Source organism: Bubalus bubalis, chromosome 11 (assembly GCF_019923935.1).
Source record: "Bubalus bubalis isolate 160015118507 breed Murrah chromosome 11, NDDB_SH_1, whole genome shotgun sequence".
In the NCBI taxonomy this organism is placed as follows: domain Eukaryota; kingdom Metazoa; phylum Chordata; class Mammalia; order Artiodactyla; family Bovidae; genus Bubalus; species Bubalus bubalis.
Window position 1 is genome coordinate 76863776 of NC_059167.1, and position 27867 is coordinate 76891642.

The 27867-nt window shown below is 42.7% G+C and overlaps 2 protein-coding genes and 1 non-coding gene across 4 annotated transcripts; 1 reads left to right on the forward strand and 2 right to left on the reverse strand.

Moving 5' to 3' along the window:
• Positions 1 to 1176: 1176 nt before the first annotated feature.
• On the reverse strand, positions 1177 to 1880 carry RNASE11 (ribonuclease A family member 11 (inactive)). Its single transcript, XM_025295996.2, has one exon. It carries the CDS (start codon positions 1848 to 1850, stop codon positions 1254 to 1256), a length of 597 nt encoding a protein of 198 aa, XP_025151781.1. The 5' UTR covers positions 1851 to 1880; the 3' UTR covers positions 1177 to 1253.
• Positions 1881 to 6863: 4983 nt separating this feature from the next.
• On the reverse strand, positions 6864 to 12411 carry RNASE12 (ribonuclease A family member 12 (inactive)). Of its 2 annotated transcripts, none has more exons than XM_006048386.4 (2): positions 11235 to 12411; positions 6864 to 7522 (listed from the first exon to the last, which is right to left on the reverse strand). In XM_006048386.4, the coding sequence occupies exons 1-2, from the start codon at positions 11368 to 11370 to the stop codon at positions 7047 to 7049; spliced, it is 612 nt and encodes a 203-aa protein (XP_006048448.4). In that variant the 5' UTR covers positions 11371 to 12411; the 3' UTR covers positions 6864 to 7046. The 2 variants fall into 2 exon arrangements, with proteins under 2 accessions (XP_006048448.4, XP_006048449.1); XM_006048387.3 differs by lacking the exon at positions 11235 to 12411 and adding an exon at positions 8196 to 8292.
• A 7078-nt stretch (positions 12412 to 19489) lies between these two features.
• TRNAL-AAG lies at positions 19490 to 19572 on the forward strand. The gene has a single exon. It is a non-coding gene; the product is annotated as a tRNA-Leu (tRNA).
• The last annotated feature ends 8295 nt before the right edge of the window (positions 19573 to 27867 follow it).

The window sequence follows — 27867 nt, forward strand, 5'->3', positions numbered from 1 at the left end:
CACTTCTATAAGTTTCTTCTCCAGCTGCCAAGTGAAAAATAATCGCTGATAACATAACTATCAATATTTGGCCAAGACCATAGTGATTGTTTATTTAAGCAGCTATCATACTGACAAGGAAAATTCAGCTAAAAGATATAAAAACATCTGCCCTAATTTTGCATATTGGTTGATTGTCAGAGTTTTGCAGTTTCAGTATAATGAGAATTCTGCACCAGATATGAAAAACATTAGGAAAATGTATAGATAGAGTGATGCACAACATTTTATTTACATGCATTTACTTAAAATTAAGACATTGAAAATGGTTTTTTGGGTATACCAGTCTGCCGTCTTCCCAGTCTGCCAGCTTTCTGAATAAAGTCACTATTTCTTGCCTTAAAATAAAATTAGGACATTAAAAAAGGGCCTCACCATAGAGGGAGGATATATGATGAGGAATCGAGAACACATACACACACATTTGTGAACAAGATAACTGTCCAATTTTATGTAGAGTGTTGAACCATAAAGATTTACAAATAGACTTGGCATAGACTTGCTATTTCCCTTCTTTCTACCTCCTTTATCCCTCCATAGCTTGCCATTCCTCTCCCAGGGCCCCTGGAAATCAAGACTATGCTTGAGTAAAAACTACAATAGGAGCTTTATCTTTTCTCTCTGTAGCAACTTGTGAAATAGAAAGGGGAAAAGATGGAGGAATGGAGATTGGATAGGGCTGGAGCTGTTGACTGAAGGCAACAGCTAAACCAAAGGATCTTTTCTTTTGGCATCTTCTAGAGCACAGGCAGATCCCATGGCTACCTGGTGGCACTCACACTCGTGTGCATGCATAAACGTACATTTTCTTTGAAGAGAAGCAATGATAATAACATCTCCCTGTCATTCACTATTTCTCTGAATCATCTCAGTGGCAGTACAGTTAACTTTCAATACTCTGTACTGGTTTGGAGCCTTCTCTCCTTAATTTTGTCAAGTTGGGTAAACTCTACTTCTTGGCTTTATAGCTAAGCTAGGATGGAATTCAATTTGGTTCAGAGAAAGTTTGTACATGCATATGTGTATGTGGGAGAGAGAAAGAGAGAATGCATCTACACTCCAGCATCAGTTATACATTTCAATTGAATTATCTACAATTGTGGATTTGTTTCATTTCTCCAGTTGGTATAAATAATTAAGAGTTTCCTATAGTGCTAAAAGGATAGATGTGGATAATAGAAAGCAATAACCAATAATGAAAAGTTCTGTGGGATTTACAAGTTAGAGACACTAACTAACCAACTCATCAGAGAATGACTTGTCAGCACCACCAAAATTTTCTTTAATGAAGTAACACCATGGTGTTGGCAACTGGGGGATTGTTTGCCCACACTGAACTGGCATGTAGTGGTCCTCAGTTCTGGAGTCTCAGAGCAGCTTATGCCTGAAGTCTGTCCACACTTGCAGCTGGGGGCTTTGGGGACCCCATCGACCACTTCCACGGAGCCATGGATGAAGTTATTGCTCAACTTGAATGACCCGTTAGCTTCTGAAACTTTTCTCCAGACTGTCATGTCATTGCAGTAATGTTTGTTATTACCTGGATTGCATTTGGGGGGCAAGCTATAATGTAATCTTCTAAAGGTCAATAATGAGGAAGACACATCTTTGGACATGCTGAGGCTGGTATTTTTATATGACACAGTCAAATTTATTAATACCTCAATGGTATGTTTTTCCTGGTAACTTTTTGCCATGTCATATTTCATCTCTTTCTCTAAAAATTCTTCTTTAATTATCTCCATTATACTTTCTGAAACTCCTGCAAAAATCACCCCCAGGCCAAGTAGCAGCAGAAAGAAGATCTCCATCTCAGATCTAGGGCAAACTCTTCTGCAGTAAAAACTAAAAGATAAAAATGAAGAAAATATTAAACGAGTAGCTCTCTTTTCTTTATGACATTCCCAGGGTTGATTCCTACACGTAAGCTAAGACATCTACATCTATTAATGAAAGAATGAGATAGGAGAAAAACAATCAGCTGTGTAGTCTGAAGATCCAACTTCAAACCCCTGTTAATCCACTAATAAGCAATTTATTCCACCTCATGTAATTAACTTCAGTTTTCTCTTGTGAAAAAAAGAAAATATGAGAATTATATAAGATAATATGTTTAAAGTACCCAGAACCAAGTAGTCATTTCTCTTTCTTTTCACCTCATCTATAATCTCACTGGTAAAGTCTGTAATCTCTGCAAGGGGTCCCAATAATCTCACCTAACACATTCCTCACTATTGCTGTGAATCCTCCAGCCTCACACAGTACCTGGTGCATGGCAGCTACGTGAAAAAACCACCAAGATATTTTCCCATCTCTCATTTCTTTTCCCACTGATTATCAGTCATGGAATTTCTGTCTTTACCAGTTCATTTGGCAAGTTGATCGTGTGGAGAAAGATTCCAGCTTGTTGCAAGGCAAGAAGTGAAAGTGTATTCATTTCCTGGGAGTTTCTCTTACTGGGTCTAACAACGGAAGAGGGTGCAAGAAGGAGAAGGCAGAATTGTCTGAGATAGAAGGAGGAGACAAAGTGGAACCAGTGATGCTCGGAGAACTGAATTCAGTGTCCACTTGGCTGTCAGAATCCCAGTGCCCTTGGGCAGTATCATTGCTTCTTCTCTTATGAAATCTTCCTTGTTTATTTCTACTTCAACCCAGAGTAATTTTTGCTGTTGTTTTTGAGACCCTACAGAATAGATAACATTGTGCTTGATTTTATACATTATTTTTTTTTTAATTTTTGAAGTTGGTTGGTACAGTTTTTCTCCTTTTTATTAAAGCTAGAAATTTCTTGAGCCTGGAAAATAGCCTCTGTTTCTTTTCATTCTCTACAGGACAAATGAACTATATATGTCCTAGTTTCTCATAAGGTTTGCCAACAACATAACATGGTTTGACTATTGTAGAAAGTCCTTTACTTGAGGTCAGTGCTGGAAAATTCACAATAAGAATCCCAGAAGGAGTGGTTATTTCAGGTAATAATTCTTTCCTCTTGCTCTAGAATGACCATCTCCATTTTTCCCCTCTTTTTTTCTCTCCCACCTCTAACAACCTCCTTCCCTTATACTTGTATCTACTGTATTACCTCCTAATCACTAGTCCTTGCCCCTCCAATTCCTTCAATATGCTACTTTTCTAAAAACACACTTGCAGTGACACTATTTCAGTAACATTGAACTATTTCTCATCGTCTCTACAAGGTAATCTAATCTTCTGAGTCCACTTGGTCAAAATTCTATTTGATCTGATCCCAACCTGCCTCTCAAGGATGATCACCCATTATTTTGGTATACAGACCTGTTCCAGTCAAATCAGTGTGACCCGCCCTCCTGTGAGTACACCCTATTCTGTCCTGTGCGTGAAATTAGAGCAAAGACCCAGTACCAAAAATACACGAGCCTTAGTAATCGGGTCGATTGATTATTGATAGATTATTAAGAAGTCAGTGGATGTTTTCATGTGTGTGCCTTGAGCACAGACTTGGTACAGGTTGAAGGGAGGAGGGAAGAAGAATTTGAAAACTGCTTCCTAAATATCCTCTACCATCACATCAATAGTGAGGTGCTAATCGGAAAACAGGAGACAACAAGGATAAAAGTAAACAAGAAGAGCAGTACAGAAACACCCCGTTTTTCTAAAACATTTCACAAGGGAAGAATCCACAGCCACCTGGGTTTGATTGGGGTTGCTGGTACCCATTTTAAAAAAACTATGCCCCTGACTCCTTTCTAAACTACAAATGTCTAAAATGTCACAATTCATTTGAATTGGGATTTGATCCTTGGAAAATGAAAATACTCCGAGGATAGATTCCATTTTACAGTCTCAGTTACCTACTTTAATGGGAATGCATTTATCTGCAAGATTTTGTTTTTAAATAGAAAGAAGGAGGTTAGGGGAGGAAGGGAAGGAAAAGTACTAAGAAGGAAAGAAAGGACAATTAAGCCGAGGGAGAGAGAGAGAAAAAGGAATCAGAAATCAGAACATAGAAACATAGGCCTAAAGCGGTTCAAAAAAACAAAAAGCAAAACCCCATTTCAGCTACATTTTCCCAGGAAATGATTCTGCTACCAGGACCCAACCTGTCACACGATAGGGGTCAGCTATTCCTTCTCGTCATCTGTTCTGACACTGGGAGCTCTGCTTCCCTGGTGACACCCACACTTTCATAAAGACAAGGACCATGGGATTCATTACTCACAGAGAAATGAGTAATGGAACTCAGCTGCAAAAGGGCTACCCCAGAGAGGGAAGCCTCTACTTACAAGGTTGCCAAGTGTTCTTTACAAATGATTGTCACTCCCTGTCCTCCATAAATGTCACCAGTCTGTTAGAACTTGATGTTTATCAATGACAGAGTTACCAAATAGCATAGGTTGATCTGACCTTGAATTACGTACAAATAAATAATTGAATAGTTTGAAGTCTCTCAACTGAAAAGATAAGAACAAACCAGGCCCTCTAAAGCTTATGTATTGCCTGTGTCTGCTTTAGCTCAGTGTATGAGTGTCTGGCTCTCACAGGATTAAACTGTCATAGCTCAGATTTAGTGACCCCATAACCTGGCTCTTACTTGTCTATTACCCCTTTTTTTCTTACTACTCCCTATCTCTGACAACTCCAAAAAGATTCTAGACTCCCTAAGAAATAGAATTGTGGAATAATAGACCTGGCGGCTGCTGCTGCCACCACTAAGTCGCTTCAGTCGTGTCTGACTCGGTGTGACCCCATAGACGGCAGCCCACCAGGCTCTCCTATCCCTGGGATTCTCCAGGCAAGAACACTGGAGTGGGTTGCCATTTTCCTCTCCAATGCATGAAAGTGAAAAGTGAAAGTGAAGTCTCTCAGTCATGTCCAACTCTTTGCGACCCCAAGGACTGCAGCCCACTAGGCTCCTCTGTTCACGGGATTTTCCAGGCAAGAGTACTGGAGTGGGTTGCCATTGCCTTCTCTGAATAGACCTGGAAAGAAGCTTAAAGATTATCTAGTTTGATCTCTTCACTTTACAGATGAGGAAACTGATATAGAGGAACAGAACTTAATCAAATCCCCAGAATTAGGAGTCTCTATTTCCCTTCCTTCTCTTCCTTTGTCCTCTTATTCTAAAGACCCTCTGTCCATAGCAAATGAGGAGGAACTAAACGAACAGTCCAGATGTAAGAACTAAAAGGGGAAAGAATGATTAGTCTGAGTCAAAGTAATCTCTGTTCCTTCTGGGGACACAAAGAGGAAATAGACTGAACCCTGAGAGTCTTGATCCTTCCCTGGGAAATCTTTATCCATTTCTTTCTAGCCTTTAAGGGAAATGGTTTCTGACCAATTAGGCTTCTTCTGATCTCCTTTTCCTTTTCTTTCAAGGCACAGAGGCAGCTGTTGAATAAGAGCAGGTACAGCTTGAGCTATACACATCATCCTACAGAAGACCTTAAGAGATGACCCCTACTCCCTCTACATTTAGGATAAAGTCTAGGATGAGTGTGAGATGAATGAAGTACTCACTCTGCAGGTACAAACTGTTAAAAGCCCAATAATCAAGATAAACAGTATTTTATTGCAACATTTAAAAATAAATTTAATGTGTATGACACAAAAGAACCTATCTATGAAACAGAAATGGGCTTCACAGGTGGCGACAGTGGTAAGGAACCCATCTGCCAATGCAGGAGATGTAAGGGACAAGGGTTTGATCCCTGGGTCGGGAAGATCCCTTGAAGGAGGGCATGGCAACGCACTCCCTTTTCTTACCTGGAGAATCCCATGGACAGAGGAGCCTGGTGAGTTACAGTCCTTAGGGTCACAAAGAGCCCAAAACAACTGAAGCAATTGAGCACGCACACATGAATCAGAAACAGACTCACAGACATAAAGAACAAACTTGTGGTTGCCAGAGGGAGGGGACGAGGAAGGGATGGACTGGGAGCTTGAGGTTAGCAATTGCAAGCTATTATATACATTTAGAATGGATAACAACAAGGTCCTACAGTATCAGTTCAGTTGCTCAGTCATGTCTGGTTCTCTGCAACCCCATGGACTGCAGCACGCCAGGCCTCCCTGTCCATTCCCCCCTGTCCATTCCCAACTCCCGGAGCTTGCTCAAACTCATGTCTATTGAGTCAGTGATGCCATCCAACCATCTCATCCTCTGTAGTCCCCTTCTCCTGCCTTCAATCTTTCCCAGAATCAGGGTCTTTTCCAAGGAGTCAGTTCTTCACATCAGGTGGCCAAAGTGTTGGAGCTTCAGCTTTGGCATCAGTACTTCCAATGAATATTCAAGACTGATTTCCTTTAGGATTGACTGGTTTGATCTCCTTGCAGTCCAAGGGACTCTCCAATGGTATAGGTAATGATATTCAATATCCTAGGATAAACCTTAACAGAAAAGAATATATGTATAACTGAGTCACTTTTCTATACAGCAGAAAGGACCACAACATTGTAAATCAACTATACTCCAATAAAAACAAAGAAACAAACAAATAAATTTAATGCAAAATAAACCCTGCTGAACAAATATAAAAATTTTAACTAACAGGATCTGACCCTACACTGTTATAACTCATGTACCCCACCTCATTCTAAATCCAACCCTGTCAGAATGGGTCTTAGTTTAAAATTTAGATATTTTGCTGATCAGGGATTTTTATATTGATCCTTAAAATTTTATTTGTCTATATGACTCTGGGGATTTTGGTGTTCCTCAAATTTTGGGTGTCAGATGAGTGCCTTATTTCCCTTACCTAATTTCAGGCCTGCATAGGATTCACTCTGGGTTCTCACCAAATGACCCACAGAAAAAGGAGAAGGAATTAAAACACATATAGAGTTTATGGTTTAATTCATTAGATTTTTTTTATTGAAGCGGAATAAAAAGATTCCAGCTCAGCAATAGTGGAAGGATAAATGCATTTCACTCAAGGCATGACCCTATGTCCACAGGGTGCAGGAAAACCTGCAACAGTGCCTCTGAGAGAGGAGATGAGAGAATGGCAGGCTCTGATGCTGGTCTCAGATTATTCAATGTATCTCTGGATTTTAGCTGGCCCCATGTCATCACAAGTGACAACAATAAACCCCTCTGTGGCGAAAACACGGTAGTTGCAGGCAGGATATCTGGTGCCTTCAATGAGCTTACAGACTGTCATTTTGAACTTGATTTCACTCAGTAAGCAGAGACTGGGGGCATGGTTTTGGCAAGTCACCCTCCTGGGAGAACTGCAAACACTGTTGATATTTCGAGGCCTCTCATGGATGAAGAAATGCTCATTTTTGCAGGTGTTGTTGGGTTCCTTGATGACTCTTTGTATGATCATGTGGTTGCAGTACCTTATTGGAATGTCACTCTGAGGGTAATCCACATGCAACTGCTCTAAAGTTGCCGCCATTGCTTCCTCATCCAGCTCATTTTCCCAGAATAGAAGCACCAGGAAGATTATCACCATTAGTATCATCAGGGTTATGAGATCTTTCACATGTTTTGGTCTAATTCCTATAGAGGAAGAGAAGACAGCAAATATTGGAGAGCGATCAGATTCCACCAGCCCCATTCACTGACTTTCTCCCCTGTGCACGCCTGCTCAGTCATTTTCAACTCTTTGCAACCCCATGGACTGTAGCCCACCAGGCTTCTCTGTCCATGGAATTTTCTAGAATACTGGAATAGGTTGCCATTTTCTACTCCAGGGATCTTCCCGACCCAGGGACTTTCTCCCCAAGCCTTTGATATTTTATTTCCTTCTCTCTGTTAATAAAAACCATGCTAACCCTGCAATGTCCAGCTAGAGGTACAGCTCCCCCAAGAAAGCCCTTTCTGACCATTTAAGCTCTCAGGCTGGCATTGAACAGTTCTCTAATTATTCCTGAGTTTTGGTGGTGGTGGTGGTCTCCACAGCTTCTTAATATTTGGTATCTCATTGCTTATTTCTCCTAAATCCATCAGAGTGCTTAATACAAAGCAGAACTCATACAGAAGCTATTAAAAGTACCCCATATCTGATTGTTTTATTCCTATTACTAAACAACTTTCTTTCCCATAATTGTCTTAACCTTGATCCTATCCAATTCCATATGCTTTTTAGCACTGTCTACTAATCCTTCCTCCCAATTCCTTCCCAACCTCTCCATCTGTCGATCTTACTTGGCTTTGTGCTAGACCCTCTCACCTTTCCTTTTTGCTGTAACTCTCATAGACAACATATCCTTGTGATCATGGATCTCAGAAAGTCCTTTGTGTCTCACTGTTCCCAGACAATAACTGGTAGGGAGCCAGCCGAGTGTGGGCAGGTCCAAGTGGAAAGAGCAGAAAGGGAGGAGGAGCCTGTAGGAGGAGAGTGTGCTTGGCTGCCTTCAGGAAGAGAAATTACTTTCAGAGGGACAGTTGCGTAAGGCAGGTCCTGTATGTGTCCTCATTAAACAAGCAGTGACTTTTCACAACACTTATTAAAGTCCTGAGTCTAGTTATTTTCCAAATTTTCATCAGTCCTTACTACAAACCTGTGAAATAGTTGTTATCTCCATTTCGTTAATGAAGAAATAAGTTGCAGAAAGTTTCAGGCAGAGATATGATATGGCAAGAATAATAAAAATCTCACAATCTCAATCCTTAAGTCTTGAATTCCAGTTTCAGCAAATTTCATTCCCATGTGGTGTCCAGGACAGGGCAGAAACAATTCCTGGACATTAACATGAGTCTTGATAAAGCCCTAGGCTCTCAGAGAGCATGGCAATGATTTCCAAACTCTGCTGAACTTAGGACTCTCTGAGGCATTTTTAAATGCCACCTTGAGGCATTCTGCCTCAGTTAGTGTTGGGTAAGACCTGAATGTTGAGTATATTAAAAGTTTCCCAGTGACTCTAATATGCAGCAAAATTTGAGAACCACTGAATTATAGTATACATTGGACACCTACATGGAAAATTTGTAGATAAGGGCGTTAAGTAAAAGATAGTGGCTCAGGTATTGAGACAATAGAATTATTTTTGTTGCCAAAATCTTACAGTCTTTGATATAGGAATGGGAAAATGGACTTAATTTTGCTCTTTTTTGCTCTGAAATGATTTCTCTTTTGGAAAGACAGCTACACAGTCTCCTTTGTATGTATCTGTATATGTCTTTCTAATTGTCATGTAGAAAGCTATTTGGGGGGTAAAATTTGTCTAGGACATAGACAGTCCTGGAAAAGTCTTCAAAGAATGTGTCTCTTTCTATTCAATAAAAATAAAAGCATAATTCCAGACCATGAAAATGAACATACAGGAGGTTTTTATTTACTTTCCCAAAATTTTCACTTTGGCTGTCCTTTCACAATTCAAACTGTCCTGTTTTCGTATGTACTACAAAAATGCCACAAAGATATAAGGGCATAATTAATTGTTGGTGAAATTTTCAATTAACAGATTTTGATTTGCACATCTTGCAAAAACATTTCTGTTGTATAAAAAAGAACTCTATGTATTGTAACTTGTTCACTGTTCCCTGCCAGGATTTCCAAGTTGCTAAAATACAGATGTGATGCTAAGTTTACAGGCAAGGAATCAACTCTTGTTACACATTTATCCTCAACTAAAGCAACTAGGCCTATCTCTTATTTCAGAGAATTACCCTTTCGCAATAGAGTTGAGACTGGGTTTAAATGTTTTATAGTGCTGGCAGCCCAATGGAGAAAACATTTGTAATGCCTAAAACCAACCAAAGATTAACACCCAGACATAAGGAATTCCTTCTTTCAGTGGTTCAGTTCAGTCGCTCAGTCGTGTCTGACTCTTTGCAACCCCATGGACTGCAGCATGCCAGGCTTCCCTGCCCATCAACAACTCCCAGAGCTTGCTCAAACTCATGTCCATCAAGTCAGTGATGCCATCTAACCATCTCATCCTCTGTCATCCCCTTCTCCTCCTGCCTTCAATCTTTCCCAGCATCAGGGTCTTTTCCAATGAGTCAGTTCTTTGCATCAGGTAGCCAAAGTATTGGAGTTTCAGTTTCAGCATCAGTCCTTCCAATGTATATTCAGGACGATTTATATCGACAATAAAAAGACACAAACACTCCAGAGGAGAAAAGATTGTCAACAGTTATGAAAAGTCGATTTCAGAAGAGGAAGTCAATGCTTAACTGTGTTAGTAATCTAATAAATGGAAATTAACATAACCAAGAGATAAGTGGTTTATAACCACCAGATTATCAACAACTAGAAAATCTAACATCAAGTGCTGGAAAAAAATGTTAGTAGGCTTGAAAAACTGGTGTAGTGATATTGGAAAGTAATCCGGAAGTATTTGGTGAAATTATGAATGGGTATAATCTGAGACCGTGTAATCTTATCCCGAGCATAGACTCCAACAGAGTTCTTCCAGATGGAATATGTACAACGATGTTCATCAGGGCATGATAAGTGGCAGAAAAGAGCTAAAGGTAACTTAAATGTCCTGCATGACAGAAATGGACAGGTAGAGATGTTTTAGATACATAAAATAAAATAGTATAAAACAGCTTCAAAAATGCACTAGTTTTACAAACAGCAACATGTATAGAACTCAAAAACATGGTGCTGTATGAAAAAAGAAAAATCACTGCCAGTTGATTTGAATTGAAAACATGCATGCTCCAAAATAGTATATTTTCCAAGGATATACAATATCTAAATAGGATGGAAGAACGTGGATTACATACTCTAAGACAGATGCCCATGAGAATGAGAGAAATAGAAGCAAGGATAAGGAATAAAAAGGAAAAGTAATAAAATTGAATAAAACCAGAGAGGCTGTAAACAGAATATGATCAACTTAGTTCTGTGCACCTGAAGATGGAAGGGAGGGAAGAAGAAAAGAGGGAAAGAAGGAAGGATGGAGATGGAGGGGGAAGAGGAGAAGAAGGAAGTGGGGAGGAAGAGCAGGGGGATAAGGAGGAGGAGGGGAGAAAGAAGGAAAGGGATTATCAGATGATTGCATTCAACCTAAAGTTCCACCACTCTCCCTTTGCTAAGTGTCAGGTCTGTCTCAGAAGAAGACTGCAGGAGGCAGATAGTTGCTGGAATCTAATATTAGTGCCAGGATGTAAAACAACAGAAGTAATTCCTCTCATGACTCATCCTGTCAAAGTAATGAGCTCTACTCCAGGACGGCTAGAAACTGACCCACGTCCCACATTGTCCCTGTGACAAGGCAATGGCCCCAAAGGGACAGTGGAGGAAGCAAACACTTACTCTGGATGCCTTCAGCTGCCACGTATGACGTTTGGCTGTGTAGAGGCCACCAGAGGAGAGAACGCATGGAGGGAGAGAAATGCGCAAAGACTTCCAGCTGCTCCAACTCCCTCAGGAAACTGTGGAGCTTATTCATGTCTCACAGATGTGGTTGGCTACCCTTGCAAGACTTCTGCAGTTGCCCAATGTCTCGCTCACCTTAAAGCCATGTAGCAGATTGTATTGCTCCCCAAACTGGCCACAGTATATTTCTGTCCCACAGTCTCTTCCGGAACCTTATCATTCCCTTTCCTGAGAACAAGGGTGGGCTTCTGTGCCTGATTCCATCATGTGGCATCACGTGACCTCTCAGCCGAGGTCACAAGCTTCCACTGGGCTGTGGTTCTCCTAGGACGTTGACTCTGGGTGTCCTGCAGAAAGAAGTCTGACTGTTGAGACCACACGGGGGGAGGCCATACAGCGAGGGAGATGCCCCAGGCGGCTCCCTGTGCATGAAACCACATACAGGACCTCAAGCAAGAACTGCCTAATGAAGTTCAACCTCCAGATTTGGGATCGAATGAGTGTTGTTGTTTTTGGCCACCATGTGGGATGATCCGTAAAGCAGCAGTCAACAGACTAAAGAGCTCATCATTCTCCCAAATCTCCCCAAGCAAATCCAATTGCAGCAACTTTTAGTAAACAGTATTATAGACACCACTGAAGTTTTTTTGGATAGAGTATAGAGACGCCCAGGGTGTTTTCCTCACAGGATCCAAGAACGTTTCAGACAGACCTAGGCTCACTTGCTCTCTCCTGCAGAGGAAACATGATGGAACAGACGTTTGGAGGTTGCTTTGACTTTCCTTGGGAGTGTGGGAGCCCTCCCTTGGCACAGGGCCTCAGCTGTCATACAAACAATAATACAAAACTAGTTTTTAAAATCTCCATCTGCTGTAAAACTCTCAAAGTTCCCTTTTAACTCCCCCATCTCACTCCATCTCTGACTTGAGAGCCTCCCTTCTCCATGGTGCCAGCTCTCCTGTGTCTCCTGGATTCCACCTGTCCCTCTGTGCCCCCACCTTCCCATCAGTACCTTGTAACCAAAGCAAGACCCCTCCCAAGAGGGGGTTTTGGGGGAGAATGGATACATGTATATGTATGGCTTAGTCCCTTCACTGTTCACCTAAAACTATCACAACACTATTAATTGGCTGTACCCCAATACAAAATTAAAAGCCTAAAATAAAATAAAATAAAAATTTCAGGTAAGTCTGATAAACTGTATTTTTTAAATCAGGTTTCCCAGGTGGCGCTAGTGGTAAAGAACCCACCTACCACTGTTGGAGACATCAGAGACGCAGTTTCCATCCCTGGAAGAAGGGTATGGAAACCCACTCTAGTATTCTTGCCATAGACAGAGGAGCCTGGAGTGCTATAGTCCATAGGGTCACAAAGAGTTGGACATGACTGAAACGACTCAGCACGCACGCATGGGTAACTTACAGTATTGTGCTAGTTAGTGCTGTACAGCAAAGTGATTCATTTATACATACGTACACATTGCTTTTTACATTCTTTTCCATTAAGTCTGATGAATTAAATGAAAATTTATATAATAAAGTACAAAGTATGATTTCATTTTTGTGAAAACAAATACGTTCTTGAATGTTCTTCAAAAATGTCTAGAAAGATATCAGGGGGAAAAAAAAAAGACCCTTCCAGATAATTGATTCACTTAAAAAATCAGTGCAGTATTGTAAGTAACAAATATTTAGCTGCCTAACAGGTATAGATCTTATTCTACAAACTTAGGCAAGAAAATTTGCATCACCTTATTGCTTCTATATCAAATTAAAGCTAATTCTAGGTCTTCTGTCCTACTAATCTGGGAGAACTTCAACGTGGTCGTTATTATGATTTTTTTCCTCCCAGGGTTCCAGGGGCATCTAGAAACATCTATTAGCCAATAGCACTAACCGGGAGACAAACATTCATATCAACTTCCCTTTAAAAACTCCTTGAGTACAGGGTTCACACTCAGAATTCTTGACTCATGGTTGTACTAAGACTTAGTTTCCTCAGTCACTGTTTATACAGGATTTTTGTCACCTACTATAAGGAAATTTTAGGAGAAGGCAATGGTAACCCATTCCAGTACTCTTGCCTGGAAAATCCCATGGACGGAGGAGCCTGGTAGGCTGCAGTCCATGCGGTTGCTAGCAGTCGGACACGACTGAGCAACTTCACTTTCACTTTTTGCTTTCATGCATTGCAGAAGGAAATGGCAACCCACTCCAGTGTTCTTGCCTGGAGAATCCCAGGGACAGGGGAGCCTGGTGGGCTGCTGTCTATGGGGTTGCACAGAGTCGGACACGACTGAAGTGACTTAGCAGCAGCATAAGGAAATTTTATCATTCACATGTTATTTATTTACCTGTGCCAGACACTATTTTAGACACTTAGGACACATCAGTGAAAAGACAAAAATCACTATTCCCCTCTGAGTCTGAATCAATCCTTAATATGAAAATTGATAATTAAAATACAAGAGCTGCACATTTACTCTGCCTAGCCTGTAGGAATTATATTTCAGGGTAGCCAAATATCTTTCATGTGAAAAAGGAAAGTTCTTCTTTAGAGAAGAATAATAACCAATACAAATCTAGACAACTTATTAAAAACCAAAGACATCTCTTTGCTGACAAAGGTCCATACAGTCAAAGCCATGGTTTTCCCAGTAGTCATGTATAGACATGAGAGTTGGACCATAAAGAAGGTTGAGCGCCGAAGAATTGATGCTTTCTAATTGTAGTGCTGGAGAAGACTCTTGAGAGTCCCTTGGACTGCAAGGAGATCCAACCAGTCAATCCTAAAGGAAATTAGTCCTGAATATTCATTGGAAGGACTGATGCTGAAGCTGAAACTCCAATACTTTGGCCACCTGATGTGAAGAGCCAACCATTGGAAAAGACCCTGATGCTGGGAAAGACTGAAGGAAAAGGAGAAGAGAGCAGCAGAGGATGAAATGGTTAAATAGCATCACTGACTCAATGGACATAAATTTGAGCAAGCTCTGGGAGATGGTGAAGTTCAGGGGATCCTGACATGCTACAGTTCATGGGATTCCAAAGAGTTGGACACAACTTAGTGACTAAACAAGAACAGTAACTAATAGATATGAAAAGAATGACAAAATCACCAGGAGTTGATAAGAGCCACATTAGTGACAAATTCGCACCCCATCCATATCTGTCCTAGCTGTGTTTTCTGAATAGGTCAGGGGCTCCTGCCTGGGCTGTTTGCTCTGGCCACCCCCTCCACCAGATGCCTGATGTCAGTCCCTCACAGACGCTGTGCTCACTCACTGTCCTCCTTCAAGTCTGCCAATGAGGCCCACGCAGACCAACCCACCTGAAATTCTAGCCCACACATGCCTGACCCGCACTTACATGTTCTACTTTTTTCTTTTCTATTTCGTTTATACCTTCTAATATATTATGTAATTTACATTTTTATTTTCATTGTTGTTATGATCTGTTTGCTGCCACTTACAAGTAGGCTCCATGTCCACAGTACTCTGAACAAGCTCCCCTCAGGAAGGAAAACATTTCCAACTCCTTGGTCCCTTCCCTGGATTTGACTCACAACAGTTGAGTGTGTTGTGGTGTAGCACCAAGGGCTGGTGCTTAAATGCCCTCCCATTAAGAACCCAGGAAGCTTGTCTCAGAAGTGCTAAGAAACGGAGTGATGGATGAAGGAGGCATGAGGACTGGAGGGACCTTTTTGCTCACCTTACTGACTGGATGCGCTTAAGCAGCTGAGTGTATGTTCTGAACCATTCTGGACTCTGGAAGCTCAGAATTCCTGTGGATTCTGAGGAATTGTCTGTACAGAGCCGACTCATTGGAAAAGACCCTGATGCTGGGAAAGATTGAAGAGTGGGGCCTTGGGGCCAATGCCCTTGGAGACTGTTTACAGTACTGTATTTGTCTTTGACAAATGAAGTTTATTGAAAGAAAAACAGTTTATTATACTCAAATACATACATATTTGTATATAGCCCTTGGACCTACTGATAGGGGAAGGAGATCAAAGATATATATGTATCAGTCCTGAATATTCATTTCAAGGACTGATGCTGGAGCTGAAACTCCAATACTTTGACCACATGATAGAAAGAACTGACTCATTGGAAATGACCCTGATGCTGGGAAAGATTGAAGGCAGGAGGAGAAGGGGACGACAGAGGATGAGCTGCTTGGATGGCATCACTGACTCGATGGACATGAGTTTGAGCAAGCTTCGGGAGCTGTTGATGGACAGGGAAGCCTGGCGTGCTGTGGTCCAGCACACAAAGAGTAGGACATGACTGAGCGACTGAATTGAACTGAACTGAACTGAACTGAAATACATATATAGAGAGATGTAAGCTTTAGAAGAAAGCTTTTGAACAATTTATTATAATTAGTATATTTGTTAGAATATATTTATTGATTCTAAATACTCTTAATCAGCTAAGTGTTAGTGTTAGTCGCTCAGTCGTGCCCAACTCTTTGCAAACCCATGGATGGCAGCCCACCAGGCTCCTCTGTCCATGAGATTTTCCAGGCAAGGATACTGGAGTGGGTTGCCATTTCCTTCTCCAGGGGATCTTCCAACCCAGGGATTGAACCCAGGTCTCCTGCACTGCGGGCAGATTCTTTACCAACTGAGCTACAAGGGAAGCCCATTTAATCAGCTAAGGCCCTCTCCTATTCCAAGTATCCTTTTTGGAATATCTTTTATTATTCTTGTTAGCTTATGTGTAAATCCCTAGACTTTGTGTACGTCCTAATACACAACTTGTTTTGAGGGAAAAAAAGTCTAAAAAGATCACCTTTACATGCTTCCCAAATGGCTGCTAATGATAGAAAGCTCAAAGTAATAGTCTAAACAAAATGAATGTTTATTTCTTGTGTAAACAAAGTGAAGTCATTCAGTCGTGTCTGACTTTTTGTGACCCATGGACTGTAGTTGGCCCAGCTCCTATAGGACTTTCCAGGCAAGATCCTGGACTGGGTTGTAATTTCCTTCTGCAGGGGATCTTCCTGACCCAGGGATTGAACCTAGGTCTCCCACATTTCAGGCAGACTCTTTACCTTCTGAGCCACCAGGGAAAAACCTAAGGTAGTTAGCCTAGGATTAGTGCAGTGTCCCAAGATGCTGGCTTCTTCTCTCTCACTGTGTGGTTTCTGTGTCATGGTCCAGAAGGCTGCTCTGAACACAGCCCTCCAGTCTGCAGTCCAGCCAGCTGGCAGGGAGAAGAAAGGTAGGGAAAGGGCATGCACTGCCTTTTGAGGACACGTCCCAAAGCCTCTCACACTATTTCCAGTTATATCTCATTGGCAATAGCTTGGTCAGACCCAACTGCAAGGGACATTGGGAAACTTAGGGTTTATTCTGGGTGGGCATGTGCCCAGCTAAAATTTTGGCTCCCTATTACTATGAGAGAAGGAGAGAAGAAACACTGGAAGGACTTCCCGGTGCTTCAGTGGTTAAGACTCCATGCTCACAATGCAGGGAGCATGGGTTCAATCCCTAGTTGGGAAACTAATATCCCACACGCCACCTAGTGTGAGCAAAAAGCAAAACAAAAATCTCTGGAGGGCCACCTTACCTTCAGGCAAATGTCGTTCTGTGAAATATTAATGAGTGTACTTCAAGAAAAAAGTTTCCTGTTCTAAAGTTAGAGGAAACACTGTTCATTATATCCCTTCCTTTGCAGTCATAAGATTCACAGAGCATGAGGTTCTGAGAAGCTCAGCATTAGAGAAGCTTGCCTAGTTGCATTTAATTCAAGATTTTTCAAATTGATTTGAGCTTGGAGCGTCAGTTGAGGGACACCACTGTTAACAGTCAAAGGAACAGGGTTCTATGAAAGATCACTTGGGGAAAAAGTGCATGCGATGAGGAGACATAGATGGCAAACTAGGAGCCAGGCATCTGAGTGGTAACAAAGGAAATAATAAGCCAAAGGGAATGTAGCCTAAATAGACCCAATATTTTAGATTTGGGAGATTGCCCTCCCTTATATAACAATAATCCAAGCTCCATGCTTCATCACTATTAGAATTCTAGTTCCCTTCTGCAACTGTTCAAGAAGATCTCTGGGGAGAACTTAAATCTCTTGTTAAAACAGATGCTCTGGTTTTCTTCTTGGTTCATCCCTGGCTTCTCACAAGTGCTTCTCCATAGGGCTGCAGCTGTTTCTGGCCTGTTTCACCCTTCTCCCAAAGCTTGGACACAGACCTGCCCTATATTCACTAATACACACAAAACACAAGGATATGGAGTCTAACAGACTTCCTGAACATTTTTAATTACAAAAGAGAAAAAATACCTTAACACTGATTCATATATCTACTAGTCTAGCCATCCATCAGCAGGCCCTTCACCAGGTATCCTTTTCAAATTGTCCTTTCTCTTGGCCACTCTGATATGGGGTATGCTTACTCCCCTCATCACCCCATACTTTATATGTCCTCTTCCTCAAGTGTTGGGCCTCCATGCCCATCCACAGCGGTGACCACAGAGTTTCAGAGGAGCTCGGCCTGAGGGGTGCTCATTACTCCATAAGAAGAGGCAAGGGGCCCCCTTGAAGATGCATCTTCTGAGTACTTTACCATAAAACTGAGGAAACACAAATTGCCCATGCCAAAGAATGGGAATGGAAGGAAGGTGGGGAGCATGTTGTGGAAGGGCTGATGACCTCACAGTCAGTCCTCAGCCACTCCTTAGTCTATCACTACCTGGCTCCCATAGATTCAAAAAAAAAAAAAAAAAAAAAGAGGTGCAAGTTTCTAAGGGAAATCCATCAGAGTCCCTTGGCTACTGATGAAAAATACAGAAACCTGGGCTTTACCCTAGACGCATAGAATCAAAATCTCTGGAGATGAGGCCCTGGATTCTGCATTTACAATTAGTAGCCGATCTCTGGTGATTATAATGCTCCCTGATATTTAAGGATCACCACACTAGATGAGCCTCGAGTTGGTAAATAGCATCATAATTTGTAGAGTGGCACCCACCCCACAACTAAGCTGAGTTTTCCATTATGATGTGGATTACTCAACACCCTAGAGATAAACTGGAGAGATCTGAGTTCCACCAGGGAGGGAGATTCCAGGGTCAGGCAGGGAGGAAGGGAGTAGTAAGAACACGTGTGTCTGCCTTGGAAGCAGGGATGACTGGCAGAGAAAGAGTTGTGAATACCTTGAATTTAGGAAGCTTGCGTAAAGCAGAAAGTACTCCTCACTCCCACCCTCCACCATTCTCTAGCTCTCTCTCTCTATTTCTTTATCACCCAGATGCCCACCTTTTAGCACTACTCTTAAGACAGAAGGTGGGAAGTACCTCTGAGTTGGAATCTGTTTTCTTTCTTCACTGCTCATTTTCACCAAGCAGCCCTCCCAAACCATTTTCACCTACTACTCTGATGTGGGCAACAGTCAGATGATAGATAGCTCAAGCTTCTTTCCAACCTTGGAAGTGGAGCTTGCAATTTCTGCTGGTTCCCACAAACTCTCAGGCATTTGACATAAGCCCACCTATCAAGCAGTATCTCTTGATTGCCAAGCATAAGGGCACGGGACTTTATCAGTTCCTCCAGTAATTTTTGAATTAACCACTTTGTCTTATCCTTGAATGCCATACAAACCTTTCCTCCCAGCTTCCTGTACACAGCTTAGCAGTAGTGACTACTATGTGGTGTGGCAAAGAACGTCTTCGGCTTTCTCTCCCCCCGCGCAGTGTGCTTCTGGAGAGCCGGAGCAATGTACTTGCTTGCTCTATCTAGCACACTGCCTGGTACTCACAGGAGATCAAAAAAGGTTTATGGAATGGATGAAAGATTTCAGATCTTTTTCTTCTTCTGTGTCACTTCTCAGCTATGTCACTTCTCAGAGTCACAGTTCCTTCATCTCTAAAATAGAGGTGGTAGAAAGGAACAAAGGCAGAATTTGACTATAAGGTCAACAAAGGTTGTCCGGCCTCTCCAGATGTTCTTGTGCAATAACACTCTTTCCATAAATCTCAAGCACTGTGACTTCAAAGAAGAAAGCAAGCAAAATAAATCAGGAAGAAAAGAGGGGGGTGGGGTGGTGGAAGAGATACGAACAGCCTCCTCTGAACGATAAATATATGAACCACAGGCTGCAGAGGGAAGCGGAGGAGGGCGGACCATACAAAGTATATTCCTCAAGTTACCCTCCCGACTCGCAATGCTGGCCCCAGTGGGTAGTGTGGCTGAGCGGTCTGAGGCGCTGGATTAAGGCTCCAGTCTGTTTGGAGGGTGTGGGTTCAAATCCCACCGCTGCCAAGTGTTCCTCCTACTTTTGCAAATAAAGACTCTGAACTACATTTAAATGACCCTGGAAGCTATCCTTAAGAATCCTATCCTTAAGATGAGGATTCTCTGGCCACCACGTCTATTTCCCTCCAGGCTGGGGGAGTAGCCATGTGTTTTCTGCCTCCCACGCTGGAGTCAGGGTGCTTACACGTGCGTGTGTGGTCCGTGTTTGACTCTGCGCGCCTCCTCTTTCCTGTCTGGAGTCTCCTCCAGGCAAGAATACTGGAGTGGGTTGCCTTTCCTTTCTCCAGGGGATCTTCCCAATCCAGGGATCAAACCTGCATCTCTTACAGTCTCCTGCATTGGCAGGCAGGTTCTTTACCACGAGTGCCACCTGAGGAGTCAGGGTGAGCTATGCAGAAACAGGGGGCTAGATCCCAGGCAACAGTCCCAAAAGTGGGGAGCAGAACTCTGATTCAGGAGTGAGATGGAATAGCCTGTGAAATGGCTTAGGGAATTGGCATTCTGGTCATAAATATATTTCCCTAAATCAGAAAACACTATTGCCAAAAAAAAAAAAAAAAAGGCATGAAGCCACCCCTATTCTGGAAGAGTTGATTGGCTACCTTTGGCAACTCCAAAGCTGTTTCCTAGATAAGCTGTTACTGGCAGGATTCAGGCCAGTAGGAATACAGGAAGGCATTCATTCTATACCTTCACAAGCCTCTGGGCCCTCTTCCAACTGCCCTCCCACTACCTCACTTGTCTCCATCCAGGTGAGGTAGACTGGAGCTTGCCTATGTCCAAAAACAAGCTGCTGCTGATTTGGGCAGGACATGTTCTGAATCAGAGGCTATTAACCTCTCAGCCTTGCAGGTACAGCCCCAGGCTATGCACACAGGCAGTGGAAGGGACTGTACTCCCTTGGGAGCAAACCAATATTTTTTTTTGGTAATTTTCTTGTCTTTCTGAAATGACAGCCACCAAGTGGTAGGCCAGGAGAGGTCAGGTTGAGGGGAGATTGCCCTAACTGTATCTAATAGCTACAAAGCCTTTCTGATGCCTGCTTCTGAGAAAGCTTTGAGCACAATGTACCTGACTCCTCATGTGTGTCCCAGGCTGAGCCCTGAACAGTTTCCCTTGAGTCCACATTGAGGAAGGAGCATTAACCCGTCCTTCCCCTACAGCACCTCCAAGCACATTCACACCTTTCCTACCACTCCCATCTCTGCTGTCCTCTTGGGGGTCAATTCCAGTTTCCCTGAAAATCAGATAAGATTCCTTCAAATGATGATTGCCTGACCCCAGTCATTATTAAGGCCTTAAAGAACCCAGATGCAATTTTTAAAAAAAGTGAAAGTGAAGTCATTCAGTCATGTCCGACTCTTTTCGACCCCATGGACTGTAGCCTACCAGGCTCCTCCATCCATGGGATTTTCCAGGCAAGAGTACTGCAGTGGGTTGCCATTTCCTCCTCCAAATTAAAAATAAATAAATAAACAAAACCAAAAATAAAGCCCACCACCAACAAAAAGGAAAAGAAAAACACTGTCCCTTTTCAGAGGCCTCCAGCTAGAGCAAAATGAGCAGTGGCCTGGGAGTCATGAAAGCTAGGTTCCTCTCTTTACCCTGGCTTTGCCACTAAATAGTTCTGTGGCCCTGAGCTTAATTCCACGGGCCTCACTGACCTCCTCTGAAGTGGCTGGGAGCTGGCAGAGTTGGTGGAATGCACGAGATGAAAACAATGAACAATTTAGAGTTGATAAAACACATTCATCCGTAAACTTCCCTGATGTGGGGCTCTGGGCTTGCTTACTAGAAAGCTGACACAGGGATTCTCCATGGCTTTGTTGTCAACACTACTAAACCACAGTAATCTTTGGAAAACACAAATTTAGTTCTGTGCCTGTGCTCTCCACCGCCCCCGTGCCCACCCCCCCACCCCCACCTAAACTGTATCAGTGGCTTTTCATAAGCCTTAAAATAATGACCACAGTCCTTACCTCTGCCCACCAGGCCAGGCCAAGGAGCCTCACCCCAAACCACTCTCCCTGTCTCCCTAACCCTCCTTAAACTCCCCTTTTCAGATCCCCAAACTCATCAGGGTTCCTCTCAACTCAAGATTTTAACATCTAGTTCCTGTATATGTGCCTTATGCCCTTCACCCCTCCCTATTCTACCCGCTTAAACCCTGTGTGTTCCTCCTTTCCTTAGGCCAGCCTTCCCAGAAGCCCCAGCCTAAATGAACAGTCTCTGTTTTGCTGGCATCACACTCTTTACTTGTCCTTTATGGCCCTTATCACTAGTATATTAAATTAACTGTATTTCTCAGTTTTTGAAAAGTTATTTGATTGTCTCATGAGGGTAGAAACCACATCTATCTGGTTCCCTGAAGTAACTTCTATTCCAAGCACAGAGCCTGGAATACTGCAAATGTTCAGCAAATGTTTGCTCAATAAATACTCTTAAAATACTCTTAAAATCCAAGACTGAATGTCCTAAAAGAACTAGATTTCACCATTAAAAATAGTATCAAAAGGCTATCCTTGGCAAAATTTAACAATCCTTTTTGATACTTTTTGGTGGGAGCCTATAGCCCCATATGGACATAAGATCAGAAAGATCAATAAAAGAAAAGAAAAATGTTGATTCACCTCTACTTGAAGATTTTAAATCTTTGATTGTCACTCTGAACCTTCACCTTTAGTTAGAGAAACAGCTCAAGAGTTTTGCTAATGGGTGTTAGCTCTATTTTCTGCTTGCCCTGTATATCCATGGGATCCCATGTACTTTAATAAGTAGTTCAGCTTAATCCCATCAACACCATCTCCCTGGACAGTAATATAGCTTTTTCCCCTGTAAGATCCACCTCCGTATACTGCACATGGAAGATTCAGCAAAAAGTAATGAGGTCCTTGAAAATTAATTTTTAATCTGAAAGCTACTGTTGTTTAGTCACTGAGTCATGTCCGACTCTTTGCGACTCTGGACAGCAGTGCTCCAGGCTTCCCTGTCCTTCACCATCTCCCAGAGTTTGCTCAAACTTATGTCCACTGAGTCGTTGATGCCATCCAAACTTCTCATCCTCTGTTGCCCCCTTCTCCTCCTGCCCTCAATTTTTCCAGCATCAGGGTCTTTTCCAATGAGTTGGCTCTTCGCATCAGGTGGCTAAAGTGTTGGCGCTTCAGCTTCAGCGTCAGTCCTTCATTGAATATTCAAGGTTGATTTCTTTTAGGATTGATTGGTTTGTGTGGATCACAACAAACTGTGGAAAATTCTTAGAGAAATGGGAATATCAGACCACCTTACCTGCCACCTGAGAAACCTGTGTGCAGGTCAAGAAGCAACAGTTAGAATTGGACATGGAATAATGGACTGGTTGAAAATTTGGAAAGAAGTACGACAAGACTGTATACTGTCACCCTGTTTATTTAACTTATATGCAGAGTACATCATGCGAAATGCCAGGCTGGATGAATCATAAGCTGAGATCAAGATTGAAGGGATATGCAGGTGCATAACAACCTCAGATATGCAGATAATACCACTCTAATGGCAGAAAACAGAGAAACTAAAACTTCTCTTGATAAAGATGAAAGAGGAGAGTGAAAAAGCTAGCTTAAAACTCAACATTCAAAAAACTAAGATCATGGCGTCTGGTCCCATCACTTCATGGGACACAGATGTGGAAAAAGGAGAAGCAGTGACAGATTTTCTTTTCTTGGGCTCCAAAATCACTGCGGACAGTGACTACAGCCATGAAAATAAAAGACGCTTGCTCCTTGGAAGGAAAGCTGTGACAAACCTAGACAGCATATTAAAAAGCAGAGATATCACTTCACCAACAAATATCGGTATAGTCAAAGCTATGGTTTTTCCAGGAGTCATGTACGGATGTGCGAGTTGGACCATGAAGAAGCCCGAGCACCTGAAGAAAAGATATTTTCGAATCGATGCTTTCAAACTGCGGAGAAGGCAATGGCACCCCACTCCAGTACTCTTGCCTGGAAAATCTCATGGACGGAGGAGCTTGGTGGGCTGCAGTCCATGGCGTCGCGAAGAGTCGGACACGACTGAGCGACTTCACTTTCACTTTTCACTTTCATGCATTGGAGAAGGCAATGGCACCCCACTCCAGTACTCTTGCCTGGAGAATCCCAGGGACGGGGGAGCCTGGTGGGCTGCCGTCTACGGGGTCGCACAGAGTAGGACACGACTGAAGCGACCTAGCAGCAGCAGCAGCAGCAGCCGCAGCAGGATTTTAGACCGCAAGGAAATTAAATCAATCATCTCCAAGACCCTAATGGAAAAACTCATGGTAATATTTGGTTTGTCCACAAGGGGGCGGATTTCAACTGGTGGTCATAGCCCCTGAGAATAGAGTCACTTTGCCTATTAATACCTATCTTGTGACCATCAACAGGTTTTCACTTCTTGTTTTATATACTCCTCCCAGTATTCTCCCTACATATGAGCACTGTTTCCTTGACTCACAGTCACAGATCGCTTAACATGAAACCTGGTCAAGTGAAGTTGATAAAATCCTATTGGATTATACAGCTCCTTTTCTTTCTTTTTCCTCTTCCTCTGCAATCTCCCTTTTATGGACTTTTGTTCCTCATCTTATTAAGTCCATTATTTTACAAACTCTAACAGAATGGCCCTGCTAAATGCAACCCTACAGTGTGACCTCAAAATACCATGTGGTTCAGAATTTACCCAAGCAGCTCTGTACTTCAGCAGCTCTGCCTGGGGAGAGCTTGCTATAGAAGTCAGTGGCACTGAGGCACAATTTACAGCTGTGAGAGCCCACTTTGTGCCTTTCTTAATGTCCAATTGGGAGAACCTTTCAACGCTTCTGTAAAGCATTTGCAGGTCCATACTGTGACCGAGGAGAGCTGCCAAAGAATATATTGCACACATGGCCCCGTTCTCAGGCTTTCTTAGAAGATGGCACATGCATAGGACACCTGACCCTGCAAGATCCCTCTGTTCAAGCTCCAATACCTCCATGCTCTTTATTCCCTTCAGCATCCAGAATCAGGGATTCCTTTTTCTTTTTTTTAATATTTTTTAATGTGGACCATTTTTTAAGTTTCTATTGAACTTGTTATAATATTGCTTCTGTTTTATGGTTTGGGTTCTTTTTTTTTTTTGGCCCCGAGTCATGTGGGATCTTTGCTACCTGACCAGGGATTGGACCACCATCCCTTGCATTGGGGCAGTGAGGTCTTAACCTGGGACTGCAAGGGAAGTCCCCAGGGATTCCTTTTTGATTTAAAATAATTCATACGGGGAATTCCCTGTTGATCCAGCAGTTAGGACCTTGCTCTGTGGTTAAAAATAAATAAATAAAATAAAACAATTCACACAATTTATTAAACAAATATTTCTTGAGTATCTGTTAGGTGCTAAGAACTGTTCCAGCCTCTGAAATAGACTTTGGCAGTGAAAACAACAATTACAATGCCCTGTCCTCACGGAGCTTCCATTAGTGGCTGAGGAAGGAGAATTAAACAACAGCAGGAGCACCAGCAAAAGTTAGGTGCTGGTCCATGCAAAGAATGTAATTAAAGTAGAGACAGAGGAGCAGAGGGCAAAGGGAGTGGGTGCTATTTCATACAGAGTTCGCTCTGATAACATCTGAGCAGAGATCTTAAAAGCAGGATTGGCTCAATAAGATTGGCTCAGATAAGATTCAAAGCAGAGAGAAGAGCATGTGCAAAGGCACTGAGGTGGGCATTTCTGAGAACTACCATAGGCTAATGTAGTTGGAACACAGCTGACAATGGGCAAGACATTAGAGATGAGGTCAAAAAAGTGAGAGGAGTCTAAGGAATGGCAGAGTCATGTACAGATTTTTGAAGTCATGGCAAGGAGTTTGATAAAATGTGAAATGAAACAGAGATGTATCAGAGGATTTTAAGCAGAGCAATGATTTTCTCTCTCCTAGGTTTTAATTCCCTTCATGGATCACAGCCGTGTCATGGTGAAGGGGCTTGCATAACTTGATAAAGCTATGAACCGTGCTGTGCAGGACCACCCAAGATGGACGGGTCATAGTGAAGAGTTTCAACAAATCATGGTCCACTGGAGGAGGAAATGGCAACCCACTCCAGTATTCTTGCCTGGAGATCCACATGAACAGTTTGAAAAGCCAAAAAGATATGACAGCAGAAGATGAGCCCCGTCCAATATGCTATTGGGATGAGATGGTTAAATAGCGTCACCAACTCAATGGATATGAATTTGAGCAAACTCCAGGCAATAGTGGAGGACAGAGGAGCCTGGCTTGCTGCAGTCCATGGGGTCACAAAGAGGCAGACATGACATAGCAACTGAACAGCCACAAAGGTTTTAATAGGATTATTCTCTCTGTTAACACAAGTTCATGTGCCTGACTTACCGTGAGGTGAAACAAACTGAAATGTTGGAGTTTGGAGCAATAGAAAAGTTTATTGCAGGGCCATAGAAGGAGACATGGAGAAGGAAATGGCAACCCACTCCAGTGTTCTTGCCTGGAGAGTCCCAGGGACAGGGGAGCCTGGTGGGCTGCCGTCTATGGGGTCGCACAGAGTCAGACAGGACTGAAGCAACTTAGCAGCAGCAGCAGCAGAAAGAGACAAGCTGGCTCATACTCTAAATTGTCTAAGCTCCCGAAGGGTTTCAGGAAAGCATTTTTGTTTTTGACTGCACAGTGCAGTATATGGGATCTTAGTTCCCTGACCAGGGACTGAACCTTGTCCCCTGAGTGAAAGCATGGAATCTTAACTACTGGACCATGAGGGAAGTTCCTAAACAAAGCATTTTTAAAAGCCAGGTGAGGGAAATGGTCACAGGGTATGTGATCAGCTCATGCACATTTCTCTGACTGGCTGATGGTGAGGGAACAGGCACTGTCACAGGAGTTAACAGTATCAGTCCTTAGGCTCCAGCGGCCGGGGACTATGTGTTCATGGTCATCAAGTAGTTAACATCTTCCATTTGGTGGGGGGTTTTCATATCTCTAAAACAGCTCTGAAAATACTATGCATCAAATACTGTTATCTAGGTACTTCAGAGAAGAGTTAAGGCAGAGGATATGAGAGAAGGCATGTTCTGGGAAGGCCCCATGGAGTCCTTCTTGTTGACGTCTATGCTGCCTTGAGAGTATACACAAGGGCCAGTCAGAGAGGCCTGCTGATGGGCTATTGTAATAGTGCAGGGGCGAGGTGGTGGTGCCTTGAAGTACAGAGATGGTGGAGGTGGTGAAAAATGTTTAGACTCTGGAAATATTCTAAAGGTACAGACAATATTATTTGTTACAAGACTGAAGGTAGGTTACAAGAGAAAGCACTAAACAATGATTCCAAGATCATTTGTTTTACAGTTCTTCCAAATGTCTTAAGAGGTACTAGAAGGTACTCAGGAAAATAACTAAGAGTGAAGTAAAAATTTGGATGTGAGTTTGAGTGAACTCCAGGAGTTGGTGATGGACAGGGAGGCCTGGCATGCTGCAATTCATGGGATCTCAAAGAGTCAGACACGACTGAGCGACTGGACTGAACTGAACTGACTGAACTGAAAAATTACTTATGGTTTCTAGGTCTTGTTCATCAGGTGAGTCAGAGAGCATCTGACTGAAATAAAGGGGTGTGAACACTGCATATCCAGCAGGTAGGGAGCGAGTAGGGTGAAGGTCATGAACTGAGAGTCTAGCCCTTGTGTAGAGGATGAGAGTTACCACCCCTCCCACCCCATATCCCAGAGAAAAGATTGTACTCAGAACTAAACTTAAGGAGTGAAGAGGAAGTACCAGCTGGAAGAGGGTGATTCTGAGGCAGGTGGAATGGGATGCAGGATGTCTAGTTGCTGGGATACTGGGCGTGGTCTCCAGGTGTGGCCTGTAGAGCACCGAGGTAGCATCTGTAACTCCCAGGCCAACCTTAATTACATTTGAAGATCTGTTATGAAAATGACCATCCTCAAAGACTTTGGTTTCATTGGTTTGGGGTTGAACCCCCAGTGAATGATTAAACAGATCTACAGGTTGAGGCTAATTTGCAGGCATGTATGAGTACCCCTGTCAAGAAGTTCCTTCCCAGGATGCTACTCCACAAGAAACTCCCACGCCCCTGCTAACACACTCAAGGGCTCTGGAATGTTAGGTATGAATGCGGGAGGGAGTCCAGGCTTTCGGTGACAAGACACGTGGTCACACTTGTTGACCTGTGGAGGTCCCAGGCTTACTGCGTAGGAAAATTTCCACCTCCCTAAGTTGTGAAGGAACACTTCCTGTTTAATAACAAGAAACTACAAAAGAGAAATGATACTTGACCTTAGAAA

Bases quoted from the DNA above. Each gene is read 5' to 3' on its own strand.
- RNASE11 (XM_025295996.2), bottom strand. From the start codon at position 1,850: ATGGAGATCTTCTTTCTGCTGCTACTTGGCCTGGGGGTGATTTTTGCA.
- RNASE12 (XM_006048386.4), bottom strand. From the start codon at position 11,370: ATGAATAAGCTCCACAGTTTCCTGAGGGAGTTGGAGCAGCTGGAAGTC. The intron at 7,523-11,234 runs GTAAGTGTTTGC...CTTCCTCTATAG, and splicing joins GGCAGCTGAAGGCATCCAGA to GAATTAGACCAAAACATGTG.